The sequence below is a fragment of the Malaya genurostris genome, chromosome 1, assembly GCF_030247185.1.
Source record: "Malaya genurostris strain Urasoe2022 chromosome 1, Malgen_1.1, whole genome shotgun sequence".
Lineage (NCBI taxonomy): Eukaryota > Metazoa > Arthropoda > Insecta > Diptera > Culicidae > Malaya > Malaya genurostris.
In genome coordinates, this window is record NC_080570.1 from 79,909,554 (window position 1) to 79,926,289 (window position 16,736).

The 16,736-nt window shown below is 34.8% G+C and overlaps 1 protein-coding gene across 3 annotated transcripts; it reads right to left on the reverse strand.

Moving 5' to 3' along the window:
• Window positions 1-6,074: 6,074 nt before the first annotated feature.
• Window positions 6,075-13,629, reverse strand: LOC131440595 (beta-galactosidase-like). 3 transcript variants are annotated; one of them, XM_058612009.1, is made up of 10 exons: window positions 12,942-13,629; window positions 12,720-12,877; window positions 12,452-12,666; window positions 12,049-12,213; window positions 11,879-11,989; window positions 7,402-7,552; window positions 7,108-7,343; window positions 6,802-7,043; window positions 6,626-6,689; window positions 6,075-6,556 (listed from the first exon to the last, which is right to left on the reverse strand). In XM_058612009.1, the coding sequence occupies exons 1-10, from the start codon at window positions 13,032-13,034 to the stop codon at window positions 6,114-6,116; spliced, it is 1,878 nt and encodes a 625-aa protein (XP_058467992.1). In that variant the 5' UTR covers window positions 13,035-13,629; the 3' UTR covers window positions 6,075-6,113. The 3 variants fall into 3 exon arrangements, with proteins under 3 accessions (XP_058467992.1, XP_058467991.1, XP_058467993.1); XM_058612010.1 differs by having other exon boundaries at window positions 6,111-6,170; window positions 6,232-6,689; window positions 12,942-13,624; XM_058612008.1 differs by having other exon boundaries at window positions 6,075-6,689; window positions 12,942-13,624.
• Window positions 13,630-16,736: the final 3,107 nt, after the last annotated feature.

Genomic DNA, 16,736 nt, shown 5'->3' on the forward strand with positions numbered 1-16,736 from the left:
TTGTCCGAGAAACTTCATAAAATTTATTCATATGATATAAAATTAGACAGACCCTTCAAGGCTGTCTTGAAAGGCTTATCAAATGATCAAAGCACTGATGAAATTAAAAATGAACTAAAACAATTGTTTGGTTTTGCCCCTTTCCTAGTAATACTTATGAAAAAAGAGCGAATGGTACTTCTAAACCACGCTCTGGAATCTCCCATGAACTTTACCTAATACACTTCAATCGAAGTGATGTAAACAATTTGAAAACTTTAAAAAAGTACGTTTCATTTCCCACATTAAAATTCATTGGGAACATTATAAACGGTATAATGGTAATGCAACCTTAACGCAATGTTATCGTTGCCAAGGATTCGGCCATGGAACAAAAAATTGTCATATGGATATACGGTGTTTGAATTGTGGTACATCGCATTCGACAGACATTTGTCCAATGAATGAAACCACTGATAAATTTTCATGTTCAAATTGCGATGGAAATCATAAAACCAATTATTTGAAATGTCCTGTCAGAACATACCTGAAAATCAAAAAACGTTTCAAATGCCACGCCTAATTCTTCTAAGGCACTTATTTCTTCGAATTTTAAACAAAAAACAGGTACACCTTCCAATTTAAACGAAGTCGATTAGGCGACATAACTGAAAATAAAATGATCTACCTACAAGATCAACTTTTTCAAATGATCATCCAAATGAATTCGACTTCATCACTTTTTGAAGCATTTCAAATCGGATGGCAATTTGCAAATAATATTATAATGAATTTAAAATTTAACAGTAATGTTAAATAATTATTTGAATATTTTAAATTGGAATGCTCGATCTTTGAAATCGAGTGAAGATGAATTTTATAATTTTCTCAAAGTTCACAAAATCCATATTGCCATTGTGACAGAAACTTTTCTTAAACCAAATGTCAAATTGAAAAGTAATCCACATTATGTGGTTCATCGATTTGACAGGTTTACTGGAATGGGTGGTGGAGTTGCCATTTTTGTCCAACGGCAAATTAAACATCGAATTTTACCTTCTTTCAATACTAAAGTTATTGAAAGCTTGGGAATCGAAGTTGAAACCATTCATGGAATTTATTTCATCGCTGGAGCCATTCCAATGCATCGGCGATCAATTAAATTTCTTTAAAGGCGATTTGCAAAAACTAACAAGATATCGACCGAATTTTTCGTAATAGGGAACTTAAATGTTAAGCATGTCCAGTGGAATTGTAAGCAAAATAACAGTAATGGTAAAATACTTCATAATCAACTCTCAGCTGGTTACTTCACAGTTCTTCATCCCAGTAATCCGACTTGTTTCTCTTCCGTGAAAAACCCGTCTACAATTGATCTGGTTCTAACAGACCAAAGTCACATTTGTAGTGAACTGATTACACATGCTGACTTTGACTCAGATCATCTTCCTGCAACATTCAGATTTTCCAACGAAGCTATAATTAATCCAATTAGTTCTATATTCAACTATCAACAACGAAAATCATGTGGGTCATGAAATTATTTTAGAAAATTCTGTGGACATCTACACAGCAATAGATAATTTGAATCATTACATTATCGAAGCTAGAAATCTTTCAGTTCCCAAAGCTCAAACTAAATTAAATTCTCCTATCATCGATGACAATCTTCAACTGCTCATTCGGTTGAAGAATGTTCGTCGACGACAATATCAACGTTCTCGTGATCCTGCTATGAAAAACATAGTTAAGGATTTACAAAAAGAAATTAAACATAGATTTACTCTTTTGCGTAATGAAAATTTTGCTAAAGGAGTTGAACAAATTAAACCTTATTCTAAACCTTTCTGAAAACTTTCTAAGGTTCTTAAAAAACCTCAGAAACTTCTTACAAATGGCGAAAAAGCTCGAAAACTTGCTCAGCAGTTCGAGAATGTCCACAATTTTATTTTGAACGTTGTGAGTCCTATTGAAAATGAAGTCTCACCAAAAAATAATCATATTTCAACTCAAGTGTTATTACCAAATGACATTATTGAGACGAATTTTGATGAAATTAAGTCAATCATTAGGAAACTTAAAAACATGAGACTCCTGGTAATAATGGAATTTTTAATATTCTTATTAAAAATCTTCACGATGTTGCCTTGAGACTCTTGGTTAAAAGTGTTTTTTTTAGCTTACTTCTCAAAAAGATGGAAAAACGTTAATGTAATTCCTATCCTCAAACCTGATAAAAAGCATCAAATTATCGACCAATTAGTTTACTTTCTTCTTGAGATTTAGCTTGAGCGACCACCCCTGGTTGCTACTCCGTTACTGATCGGGATTAGCTGAAATTGTACAGGGAGTTCCTAGATGATTCGACCTGGGACTGGTAAATCATCCTTCAATGTACATCTTCTGGTAATCTCAGAATTCATTGATCAGTACCGGCGCCGGTCAGGCCCGAACGTAGATCGTCTAAGGAATAAGAAGGGATGTTAGTCCAACACTTGTTGTTACTAGAGGCCGTATATACTACTGCGCACTCCACAAGTGTCACGGGAGAAGGATATTTGTTAGGAAAAATTTCAGTATTGGTATTAGTATGTTTTGCGACTTATAGCGTTTTTCATTGAAAAACACGGGTGGCGTGGATTGCTCTGGTTTTGCACATTCGAGCAGAAATCGCAATGAAACACCGTCAGAATGTTGCATTTCTGCTCGAAAGTGCAAAACCACAGCAATCCACGCCACTAGTGTTTTTCAATGAAAAACGGCATTAGTATGTTCCGGTTTCAAGATGCTCGGATGCACCACTAAACTAACTGACTTCCCGAGTGAACGTTTCAACAATATCCTATATTGAAGTCCCGGGAAGTCTTGATTCACAGCTCTTATTCAAGGAAACTGAAGAAAAATTTGCTGTATGAAAAAGCAATACTTGGGAGCAACATGAAACACGATTTTTTATACTGTTACATATAATTGTTTCTAAGTACCAAAAAGACTGTGTACAGCATCCTTTTTTATGACAATTTGCCTCGGACCAATTTTAGCACGGTTCATTTTTGGCAACATAATCTTTCGAATATGGCATATGTAAACCAGATGATACCAGCATTATCGAGTTGGAAGTAATTCCATAATTATATTGATTTAAACTATTTACAGCAATAAATGCTGGAAGAACATGACTTCCATATACCATACGACTCAGTTCGTCGAGATCAGCAAATGCGTGTGTGACAAATAATTTCACTTAATTTTCTCGGAGATGGTTAAACCGTTTTCTACAAACTCAGATTCATATGAAAAGTCGTATACTCCCAAACAAGGTTCCTGAATTACGTTTGGATCCGACTTCTGATTGCGGAACCACAGGATGATATGTGAAACGAAATTAAAATAATGCAACTCATTTTTCTCGTAGAACCGATCTAAGATTCAAATGAAATCTAAGAATCATCTATGATTCAAATGAGAGGTCTTAAAATTCTATAAAACCTCTTACTTTTTAGTCAGATCCGACTTCTGGTTTAGAAAATGCCGGGTGATTAGTATATAAATGTCCATTTCACATAAATTAATCAGGTTTATCGGGTTTGCAGATTTGGATAGTCAATTACCAAATAAATTTATTTCAGTTTGAGCGGTATTCAGTTTTGGATTCGGAATGTACCCCCAAATTTTAATTCGCACTACAATTTCTCAAAGATGTCTACACACTACTCAGGTGAATTTAACTGATTTCGGCTACACCGATTTTAGAATTCCGGTTCCAGTATCGAATCGATTCTCAAAGCTCAATCATTTTCTCAAAAAAGACCAAATCAAACTTCAAAAACAAATATTACAGGACCATACAAAATTGGTGAATTTTATCCGATTCTGGAATTACAGATGATGAGTTTATAAATTTCATGTAAATTGTTTGGCGTAATAATTTATGGCCATTCGAATCATTTTGGGCTATGCTAATTCCTGAATACCGGCTCTGGAAGTACCATAAATAATGACGAAAAACTCTAAAGTGGAACTTACTTCGACATCCCATGGAATGTTCAATCGATTGTCGCACGCTAAGATTGAAATTCGATATGTTTTGCAGTTTCGGCATTACAGGGTAATGAGTGATTAAAATCTCAATTTGCCGTTTAAAACGACGATAATTAAAATAATGTCATGAGAACTAAAACACCTAAGAATATCCATGCTTTTTGCATGCGTGTTGATAAAAAAAAGGTATCATCTCACTGCTAGGTGGATTAATCACGTTTTTTATAAATGAAATTACGTGATATAAAATAAACGAGTGAATACGATTTAGACAAATAGTTGATTCATTGCATTGACATATTCTAAACAGTTGTTATAATTTGTTATGATTTTGATCAAACTAGTCGCAAATGAAAGGTCTTCCCGTCACCCAGAACGCTATTGAATGGTTTTGCGATCGGATGTTTACTTTTTGAGTTATACAAAGTTTTATGTGTTTTGACAATATCTGACCTTGAAAACAGAATATGTTTCCAGACTTAGATTCCGCATGGTAATAGCAATCAAACAAGCCATAGATTATTAAAATCCGTCCAATTTTAACGGAGATGTCGAAATTTTTGTGTAAGCGACTTTTCCCCTATTCCAGCATTAGGCGTTTTGAGCGCTGTATGGCAAAGCAATGCTTGATTCTAGCAACTACGATAAGCGCGGCAAGAATAGCAGCTGTATGAGATTACCAATGAACAACATTTTAGTGCTAGCGCACTATTTGGTTTATGGGACGGCTAAAAACAGTCCACGGATGCGAAATAAGCGTTATTACGATTAGCACTACTGAAACTTAGAAGGATTGTGGTGGTTTAACACTATTTATGGGCAGTTATCACTACAGCGAAAAAGTAAACTTCTATTGATTCGGAATACACTGAACCAAAAAAAATTCTTATTTTGCCCAAGAAAACTGATTAATTCTTATCAACCATCTTTGAGCTATTGACTGAACCAATAGCAATTTGTTTGTTGAAAGTCAATCGAAGTCGATCATCCTCAATATATTGTGTTAGAGATCACAATCATCGCTGCCGCTCTACCCATACACTTGTGGAGACCATTATATAGATGGCGATACTGTGTGTTCCACCGTGAACAGCAAAAATAGATAACAACAAAATCTCGAATCAGTGTCGGTGGCAAAGTAGAAGAGAAGAAGAATAGATTTGTGATCAGTTTGATATGTATGTTTTAATATACTTAGTGGTGTAATGATGTCTCTCTCATATTACTTAAGTTTTCAAAAATATCACTAAAGGATTCTGTCAAGATTTTCTTTTTCAAACTTAAAACCTATCTTTGGTATAAACTACCATCACATTTTCAATTTATAAACAGATATGTTAAGGTAATATAGATTTATATGTGCCACCCCTGCACGCTATATTAAACTGAACAAAGCACGCTGTATGCTAGGCGGGAGCGTTTTCTTCTTCTTCCGTACCAACACGTACCGATTTGCATCATTTTGTTGCCCGGTGAACGACCGCAACTAGGTTAAAACTGGGTATAAATAAACGATATAATAATAATAATGCATCATTTTGTATGACAGTCAGAAAATTGTGATATTATTTCGGACCCGGAAGTCGGATCTGGATGAAATTGCACAGTATTTTTTTAAAACACTGCGTGAGCTTTAATTTGAATAATGATTTTTGAAAATCGGTTTAAACGTTACTAAGAAATCGAAGTGAGTTCCGTTTTTTGAGCTTTTCTTCACTATTACCGGTGCGTTCGGAAGCGGAAACCGGGCACTAGTAGTCCACTAACTAACACGGTCTGCTAACTAGATGAATTTACCAGTAAATTTAATAAAAACTTGCATCTCGTTTTCCCCCATCGCTTGTGAAAAAAATACTCATGAAATCGAAAATTTTTTACTTTCTATATGAGAAAATTTTTACTTTCTATATGAGAAAGGCAAAAAGTGCTGTTTGTTTGTCCCCCTCAATCAACGATAATAGACGCACAAAGGAAGAAAGAAAGGGAATTTTGTGATATGAGTAGTGTTTCACTACACAAATAGAAATGATTCGTAAATCTATCATATAGCAGAGCAATTGTATTTCGTATACAAGTACGAATAGTATCTACTTCTAATTAAACATTGGAGAGCTAACAAAATCAATATTTAAACTCGGAAACTTTGCCATCTGAAATTCTACTAAAATGATTTCATTAATGTTACATTTAAGTATATGCCGTGACACATACAAAGTAATTTGAGGCCCTGCCAGAGGCCAATAACGACCCAAATTAAAACCGTTGATAAACACTACACCTTTCCCCCAACCTGTAGGGTTTAGGTAGGTATCACAAATTTCTTTGTCATTGATGTTGAATGTGCCATAATATAGTGTAGGTCCATGTTGCTCAGGCAGTTGTTCTGATTCTAATGTACTTTTATGTGGATACTGTTGATTCTCTTGTACCCTACGTTCGATAAATTTGCTTATTTGTTCTATGTTGTCCAATGGAATTCCAGTCATGGTCCAATTTATAATCTTCTGAGTGTTGATGAAAATATTGCCAAGCAAACCTTTAAAATCATTGAGTAGACCGAAATTTATACGACCCTCATTTTCCACAATAATCTGAAGTTGATTACCAAGCCCTAGCTCTATTGATACCGAATTTATATCATTTTGTCTGGATAGTGTGCCCACGTATCTCTGGAAAAGATGTATAGTTGAGTGACTTACAACAACTTTGGTCAAATTAAGTAATAGATTAGTAATTGACTTTTATATTAGATATTATGCAAATTTAAGCTTATTTACTCACGTAATCTATAAAAACATAACCTTTGTCATACGCCTTTTCAACGGTCAATTTCAAAGGATCTGTTTTTATGTTTTCTGGTATAGTTGCTTCATAGAGCACTAACCCTGAATTCTGATTTAAAGCCTCAAACGAAAGTGGATATACATTAAACACTTCCGAAGATGCTATTGTTTGAAGAACATTCTTGTTTAAAACGGTATCTATAGGCTCGAGAAGAACAGGAGAAATAGATAATTTACAAGCTGGAAGATAAAGACACAATTTCGTTAGAATAGGACTCGTTCTACTTCATTTATGTTTACTTACTGACGTTGGGAACGAGTACGTTGGGCATGGGAAAAAATTCAGATATAACCTTTCGAATAGCAATGTATTTTGGCGTTGGGTCTCCGGCCTCATCTAGAGGCGCATCATAGTCATAAGAGGTAGTATCAGGCATATATCGCCCAGGACCTCCATCGTTTGCTCCTGCAGTAAACCCAAAATTTGTCCCTCCATAAAACATGTAAATGTTGACATTTACTTTTGCTTTCAACATTTCTCTAGAAAAAAAATGTTTGTCAATAATGATTGAGAAAACACATTAGTTCTAAAAGTAACCTCAACGTAGTTGTTATTGGATCGACTGGCACGCGCGCCATTTTTTCTTCTTGCCAATGAGTCAACCAGCCTGGATAATACTCCGCATTGACCAATGGTCCTTTGGGCTGAATTTGTCGTAGGTCTTTCCAATATCCATTTATTTCCTCCACTATAAAAATAATTAGATTCATAAAAAAATCACGATTTATAAATTTTCTGCGAACTTTGAGAACATTAGAACACAAACATATAAGGTTTTCATGAGCAAGAATAATTCTCTGTAATATAATTCATTATTAAGCTTGCGCTAGTTTGTTGGAACACTATTCACACAGTGTAAGAATGAGTATAAAGACAATTCTGACGATTTTGTCTCTTGTCACTATCCAGCAACATCCTACTTGGATCTGTTACCTTTCCTTGGAACTATCTTTGAGTATTATTTCGTGACGTAAATCGCAACTAATTTTTTTAAGACTGAGTGCATTATGTTACTTTAAAAGCGAGATAAAATATATTTGTTGCATTGGTTAGAAATATATAATATAACTTATTTCTTAAAAAGTACTGCCACGATGAGATCGAAACAAAAGTTTCCAAAAATTTAACCATTTTTTTTCAAGTATGATGTTTATTTTATCTTGAAAGAGCGTAATATGTACCGTTAGCACCTCAGTAAATATAAAGTGTATTCATGTTTCAGTCAAATTGTGGAGTATTTGTTCTGAAAGAACTATTAAATCAAATGTTTATATAATTATAATTGAATTTAAATTATCGCACAGACTTATGCTATAGAAGTACAATCCTAATCTAACATAAAATAGATTCTTCAATCATCTTAACGGTCATTTCGAATATTCCTCTATTTGGGACAGTACTCACATGTGTCATGATGGCGCCACGTTACCCTATCAAAAACATCATGTCTGTCATCTAGACTGTGTTTAATTTTTTGTTTTACCAACAGAGTTGCCGTTCATACAGAATTACCTGTAATGTATTGATTTGTATACGTCCATGCGAATTTCATGCAGGATTCAGATTTAATACATATTGCTAAAACTATATACATAATTGTGCCTACTTCTCATCCTCCAACGCAATACAAAATCGAACCCGTTTTGTTACAATATTTACTTGCTTCTGGTCTGCCACCACTTAATTTCGAGTGAAAACTACCACCACAATAAAAAATAGTCTAGATGAACAACATTGAGTCAAATAAACGGCTACCTTCCAACATCGCGAAAAAGTTAAATATATTATCAACGTAATCCAATAATTTATTGTGACGATTCAATTTCAAATATTTTGATGAAATCAGGCATCCCTGCAAGCAGCTGATCGGTGTTGACAAACGAGGGGAAACCAACTAGTAAAACAACTTTTACATAACACAAGGGGTGTACAGATAGTAAATAGTTCGCGCAGTTCAATATAGGTGGAACTAGTGCATCACGAACAAATATTTTCATAAGAATTTACTCATACTGTCATGTCTGTTAGTCTGTGCTATATATCCTCCTAGATCGGGGCTCGAATATATGACAACTGAATTTAAGACCAGCGCCGTATACATTGAACCGCCAACCCAACCGCAACTGTGGCAAGTGTGTGTTAATTAGTCAAAAGTGTTAAAAGTGTTATTTATCGAATAATGCTGATTGGCAAAACTAAAAAAAATTCAAGCGACGGATACTGCGAATTTACCGTTCAAATTAAATGATGTCAACCGTTCGAAGCGCCATCTGCACATCACCTGCATACACCCAAACCTCCGTTTACGAACACTTTTTTTACGTTACCTCTTTTTACGTAACTCTTTTTACGAATCAAATCCCAAATAACGTAAACTTTTTTACGAACCAACTTCGTAAAAAGAGGTTTTTGCATCCAATGAAAACAATTTCCGGCTCCATGGAAATTACTACAATATGGGTATTTTCGGAACAGGAAATCCAAGATGGTGACATCCGGTTAATGACGAGAATCGATGTTTGAAGTGGTTCGGAAATCCAAGATGGCGACTTCCGGTTTGTCGATATTCCTTAAAAACCCTTACAATGTGGGTATTTTCGGAACGGGATTGATGAGTAAATGACGGAAAAAGATATTTGAAATGGTTCGGAAATCCAAGATGGCGTCTTCCGGTTTGTCGATATTCCTTAAAAACCTTCACAATGTGGGTATTTTCGGAACGGGATTGATGAGTAAATGACGGAAAACGATGTTTGAAGTGGTTCGGAAATCCAAGATGGCATCTTCCGGTTCTTTGATATTGCTTAAAAACATTTACAATATGGGTATTTTCGGGACGGGTTTGATGAGTATATACCGGGAAATTATGATTGAAAGCGCTTCAAAAATCAAAATGGTGAATTCAGTTGTATCGGTATTCTTTGACGATCATTACGATATGATTATATATCGTTTAAAAAAAGTTATGCTTCTGACAAGGGTGTTTCCTGCTAATCATTACTATTTGAATATTGTACTATATTTTCGAAATGACCATAACAAGTAGACGTCTGAACAGCTATCAGGTGTACAACTTTGCTTCCGCCGTTTTCCGAAAGGTGGCTGTACCGGCTGAGGCTGGTCAAAATACATAGATGATAATACCTTTAAAGTGAGTGTGTATAGTGCCTAACGAATTGTCATCGCCGTTTCAGTGACAGTTGTTCTTGTTTTCGTATTATTCACGCTCGAAAATGTCTGAATATGTGCCCAATTCTCGCCATTTGCGGGAAGTTTTACTTTTCTGTTACAATTCGCAAAAAAATGCAGCTGAAGCACATTGAATGCTCTTAGAAACTTACGGTGATGCTGCTCTGAGTAGAAGAACATGTCGGGAGTGGTTTCAACGTTTTAAAAATGGTGATTTCGATGTTGAAGACAAACATGGTGGTGGAAGAGAAGAAACTTTCAAAGATGAACAACTAGAAGCATTGCTTGATGAAGAGCTCTTAAAACCGAGTGAAACCATCACAGAAGATCGCTACCGAACGCAACTGATGCGCCTTAGTCGCGCGCCAAAAGAAAAGCGGCCACAATATCAAGAGCGATATGACAAAGTCATCCTCCAACACGACAATGCTCGGCCTCACATCACAAAAGTGGTCAAAAAGTACCTGGAAACGCTGAAATGGGAAGTCTTGCCTCACCCGCCGTATTCCCCAAATGTCGCCCCTTCTAACTTCCACTTATTCGGTTCGATGGCACACGGCCTGACAGATCAACATTTTCAATCCTTCGAAGAGAGGGAAAAATGGATTGCTTCATGTATAGCGTCAAAAGAGGGCTCCTTTTTTCGAGCTGGGATCCGAAAATTGCCGGAAAGATAGGAGAAAGTTGTCGCTAGCGATGGACAATACTTTGATTAATACATCTGTAAGCACTTTTTCGCAATAAAGCTTTGATTTTGGAAAAACGGCGGAAGCAAAGTTGTACACCTGATATAATAATTTTATATTGTTATAGTTATATTGTATGCTTTCAATATTTTATTGAACAACTGGAAGTCTCAATCTAATATTTGGAAGCAAAAATTAAAATTTGGTTTCAAATCAATGACCGTGTTCTCCAATTTTTTTCTATTTTCAGTGTTACACTTATAGTTTCAGTTGTTTTAGTGTAAGTGAAAAAGTCGAAAAAAGTACTGTTACTCTCATCACGACACATTTATTTTGATCTAAACTTGTCAAAATCTTATGTCAACTAGCCAGTCGGAATATGATTTAACATTTTGTAAGCCATTGAGAAAAAGGGATATTATTTGGCTCAAGTGGTAAGAGTCAGTTAGACAACCACATGACACTGAATTTCTAACATTTATGAGCAATTCCAGAAACAAATAGCAGATAAACTGGCAGGATCGACTTTCTCCGAATCGGATGAAACAATGTACACCTCTTCAGTATGGCAATCTCTTCTTCCTGATAAAGGAATCTTTTCGACTCAATATTAATTTTAGAGTGTCGAAATTCAAAACCGTAACTAACCACTTCAAACATCGTTTTCCCTCATTTACTCATCAATCCTTTTCCGAAAATACCCACATTGTAAGCGTTTTTAAGGAATATCGACAAACCGGAAGTCGCCATCTTGGATTTCCGAACCATTTCAAACATCGTTTTCCGTCAACTACTTATCAATTCGAAAATACCCACATTGTAAGGGTTTTTTCACAAATGTAAACAAAAACAAAGGATAGGAAGTAAAATTGTTCAGTCAAAAAATAACAAGGCTTGAAAATTGAGATAGTTTGTAATTGTTTGTCTTTTGCTTGTTTTGTAATTGTTTGGTAGATTTCTTCACTCTGTAACTCAGGAATTCATATCTGAGTACACTTCAGTAGCAGCCCACAAACCAGCGGTTAATATTGACTCTTACATATCTGAGTAACACAATGTTATACACAATATATATTTTGAGTCTAACAGTGTAAAATAATTTGCCGTTCAGATAATATGAGTGTCTTCGAAACACTTACCAGTTCCTGGACCAAAGTCGAGAGTGTTCAAAACGCCATCTACACAACCACATGAAATATAGCCTGGACCATTATTAGTAAACAAAACAGCATGTTTCATAACATATCTCTCTAAAAAATGGCAAAATTGTATATTTTATTAAACCAATTCAAATTGCTACTTCAAATACCTGTTTCATCGCGTAACCATTTCATGTACTTATGATCGCAGGCAAAGTATGATCCATACTCGTTCTCCACTTGAACCATAATGATTGGTCCTCCGTTGCCATACAAGTATGGTATAAGTCTAGAAAACAATTCTGCATACCAAGTTCGTACTTCTCGTAGGTAAGCTGAAAACATGCATACCTTATAGGCTTCAACAATAGATATTGTGTATAATGCTCTCCAAGAAGTCATTTTTTTGTTACATTTTATATAAATAATTGGAATATAATTTATTTTGATATTGTTATGGTTTCAGTCACAAGTTATAACTTTTCAGCGCTATCATTCACATGATTTCGATATCACCATGAGGATATTATTTGCTTTCATATTTTAAATTTTTTTGAAGATATAGTATCTTACCGGTGTCACTGGTTCTTAATTGAATGCCGGGATACTTGTGCAGTAACCAATACGGAAACCCACCCATATCTCGTTCAGCACATATATAGGGTCCAGGTCTAAGAATAACCAACAAATCTTCTTCTTGTGCCATTTGTATGAACTGTTCGATATTTGCTAATCCTTCCCAATTATAAACATTCTCCTTTGGATTATGCGTCGACCATTCGACATATCTAAAAATTAAGTTTCACAAATATACTGGTATTACAATATACGTGATGAGTACGTTGTGATTGCATTTAAGCCGGCAGCTCTCATTGATCTCATTATTTGATTCCACGATTCAGGTAAGGCACGAAAGTAATGAAATGAGCCGGATATAAACTGAAACGGTTCTCCATCTTTTAAGAAAGTGTTGTTGTCAAAGTCGATTTCAAAAGTTCTCTGAAATTGAAGAAGTAAAAGTTCATTTCAATACACTGTAATAATCACACTTTGATCTATTTACCCGTGACTGCTCGAAGATCCATTGATTGTTACCAGAACAGCACACAATTGTTATAAAGCTGGCTATAAATAAAACGCACTTCAAAAGCAGCATTTTATTTGGAATAGTTTATACCACTGTTCTATCGTTGATATGTTTATGATATTCATTCATAACACGTAATCGTGCATATAATGAATGTCAGTATCAATGCTAAATATAATCAAACAACACGACGCAATAACGCGCACATGAGTACCACATGTCATAACTTTTACACTAGAATTATTGCATAAAACCAAACGGATTCCATTGCTTAGTATGACTGCTAAAGACAGAGGTTTAACGAAAAATGTGAAAAGAGCAGAGTGAAAGAGATAGTGTGCGTTACAACTGTGATGCGTTTGATTTAATCAAATTAAATTGATTGTTTCGATATTATTACCGTCCGAGCAATGAACAAATTTATGAAATTTAATCGGAATTAACAAAGCTGTCTCTGTCTGGCAGATATTTTCTCATCTTTCTCACTCTTCATCGCCCATGATCTTCTAACCACCTGAGTCATATACTAATCGATTCAGCTCAACGAACTGAGCAAATGTCTGTGTGTAGAATTCAAACATAGGTAGGCCGATTTCTTCAGACCATTCGTAAATGAAAGGTGTCCTCATCAACCAGTACGCTATTGGTGTTTTTTCTGGATTCCAAGATTTATGTCAAAATTGTAATATCTAACCAACAAGCCATAGATTTTTAAGATCCATCTACTTTGAACAGAGATAACGATATTTCTGTGTTTTTCCTGACATTTTACCGAACCTGATTTGATAACATATGGCATACACACTTAAATTTTTTAGCTGAGTTTCGGCAAAAAAACGCCGAGATTCGCACAGCCGAATAATCAGCAATCATCTCAGCAAAAATAAAATTACTGAGCGTCTCGGCACCCTCAAATTTGTCAAACGTCAAATATTGCCGAAATCGTCAGCGTAAAAATTACTGTTTGCTCAGTGGAACGTTCACTGAATATTCGGCAATCCAACAAAACGAAAAAATTAAAAAATAAATTACCGAATCATCATTAATTAAAAATCTAGTCAAATAATTTTGTTCGTAATTTATGAACATTATAAACACACCATTCAGGATGAAAAATTCGTTTTATTAGCACTTAAAGGAGGCTTACAAATTTGTTGCCAGTAGTGCTTGAAGCCTCTACCTGAAAACGTGTAGCATAGGAAAAAACTAAAAAAAGATTTTCGGAAGGCTCGCATTTGATACCGAATACTGTAAAAACCATGCAAAGAGTTTTAAATGCTGACAGTATTTCCGGTCCTATGGGAATTATTACAATATTGTTCAAATAAACTTACTTTGATCTATTGAATTACTAGCTGACCCATCGAACTTCGTCTCACCCAAAAATATTTATGTTTTCGGACAGCAGAATTGTCAACTGGCTAAGTGGTTAACGTTCCTCTCCATTAATTTTCTGATTACTTAACCTACAATCAAGGAAATTCGACACACATTCGCTTTAGCTCAAAACGAAATATCACCAAAATTAATGTTAAAATGTGAAACACTTCTGTTAAGCAAAAATTGAACAAATGTACAGATTATCATCTCATCCTTTGAATCAAAGCACTGAATAGAGATTCCTCTCTAATGGCTTCGACATAAAGGATATAAGGTGCAACGTTTTCTCTTCCAGATATGATTCTTGCTTTCGATAATCGATAAAAAAGCTCACTAACCAGAATTTTGGATTGATAAACCTAACACAATGTTGAAGAGTTCTCTTCAAGAGTTATTCATTCGGTAGATTGGGATATTTTTACAGATTGTATTTAGCCCAAGTAACATAAGTAAAAGTTCGTAAAAATAAGATTTGGTTTAAACAGCATTCTGAACAATCCGTTTTTAAGGAATTACTCATACTTGAATGTTCACCCGACGCATCAGAAAAAACTTTGAAGCAGTTCTTTGTACAGATTTTATGCAGCGAGAATATTTTCTCAGAACTTGTTCTGTATGTTCAAGTTGCCATAAAGTGCCACGCGTACCTGAGAGCTGTAATAAAGTGAATATTTTACAGATAATGTGGAACTTTTGGTTGCTTGGAGAGACGACGCTTAAATTTTAAATTGGTATTGATCTTATCAGTTTGAACATTCTCCACAGAATATTAAATATAAAATGGTAGTCTCGTTCCGTTATGAACATTAACCTAATTCCTATGTATTATATTAGTCTAATCGAAATCATTAAAAAGCAAAATGCAAAGAAAATCTCTTAGTTTGGCCTTAGCGCTTCTACAGCAAAATCTTTTCATTGATTCATTCAAAAATTTTATGAATTGTTAAACTCGCGCCCGAGATGACCAATACTATTCACCTGACTCCACTGAACACAATTCATCAACTGGTAAATATCAGACCTTTTTCTCCTGCCTACAGTGCACAGTGGTTTGAAACGGGAAATTAGCGTGACAAAAATATTTTCACTATTAAATATTAGTTTTTTGTAGTTGGTGTCTTCACAAAAGTTGTTTGTTATCAAATGGCGCTCCTTTTGATATAAAATATTACTAGGGTGGTCCTTATTTAAATTGAAATATGAAATCTAACTTTCTTAATTGAGCTCAAAAATGATTTTATAGTGCAGTAAAGTTGTAGGAAATTTTATTTTGAGCAACTTTGCTTAAAAAAGAACCTCTCTAGCTTTTCATTTGACCGAGCTACATCAATTGTCCCGGGTAAGAGTAGGGTGGCTCCCGAAAAATCGATTTTTTTGTTCTAACTTTTTTGTGAAACGTTCTATGGAAAAGTTGTCTTCAGAAGAGTTGTTGAAATAAATATTGCGCATAATTTTGCTGAGTAAAGCTTTTTCATATGAGCTACCAGTAAAAAGTTATGATTGTTTTTTCATCAAAAACTAGTCAACCTTCAAATATCAAAATTCATTAGATGCCAGATCGATAAAAATGTATCCTATGCAGCTACTGAAAGTTCATAATATAAGTAAGCATTCAAGAGAAAATTGGGAGGGTGTTTTTCTTTTAACTCATTTAAATTAGTCTTAAAAATACCTTGAAAAAACTCAAAAACATTGCATAACTCTTAAACGCCTTAACGTATCAACATACTTCCTTCAGCAAAATAATAGTATCAAGTTAGCCCTACAAGTGTTCCATACATTGTCCATTCGAGAAATGAGACACACAAAAACTACAGCCGAAAATAGATTTTTTGCTGAACAATTGTAATTAATTTATTACCAAAATAACTGATTCAATTGATTTTGATTCCGTTATCGTAATGATCGTATCGCTAACATTCAAAATAAAACATAAGACAACAGTTGATTGCGGTTTGGTATGTATTGAATAAATTATGCAATGAATTATTCTAATTATTATCTAAAACTAAACATTTTGCTTGTTCGGGTAAGTCTTCTGAACTTCTCTTATTTTGTTTGTTCGACAATGCCAAGATATGGTCTGAAGATAACAGCAGCCTTTTAAAAACATCTTCAATGTTCGCGATTCTGCTGAATTTTTTAGCATAATGCTCTCTGAAGTTCCCGATACTTTTATTTCGAGTCTCCTGAGCTTCTTCACTAAGCATACCAATAGGTAAAATTGCGTGTCTAATTATCGTGGCTTCATGTATCAACAATTTATGAGCAGTTGGTGATAGTTGATACCAGCCATACAACGCTCGTATTTTCTCAGTGTAACTTTGGAATTCGTCGACGTTTATTTTATCAGCTATTGACTACACTGAGAACAACGTGAAATCCTTCCAA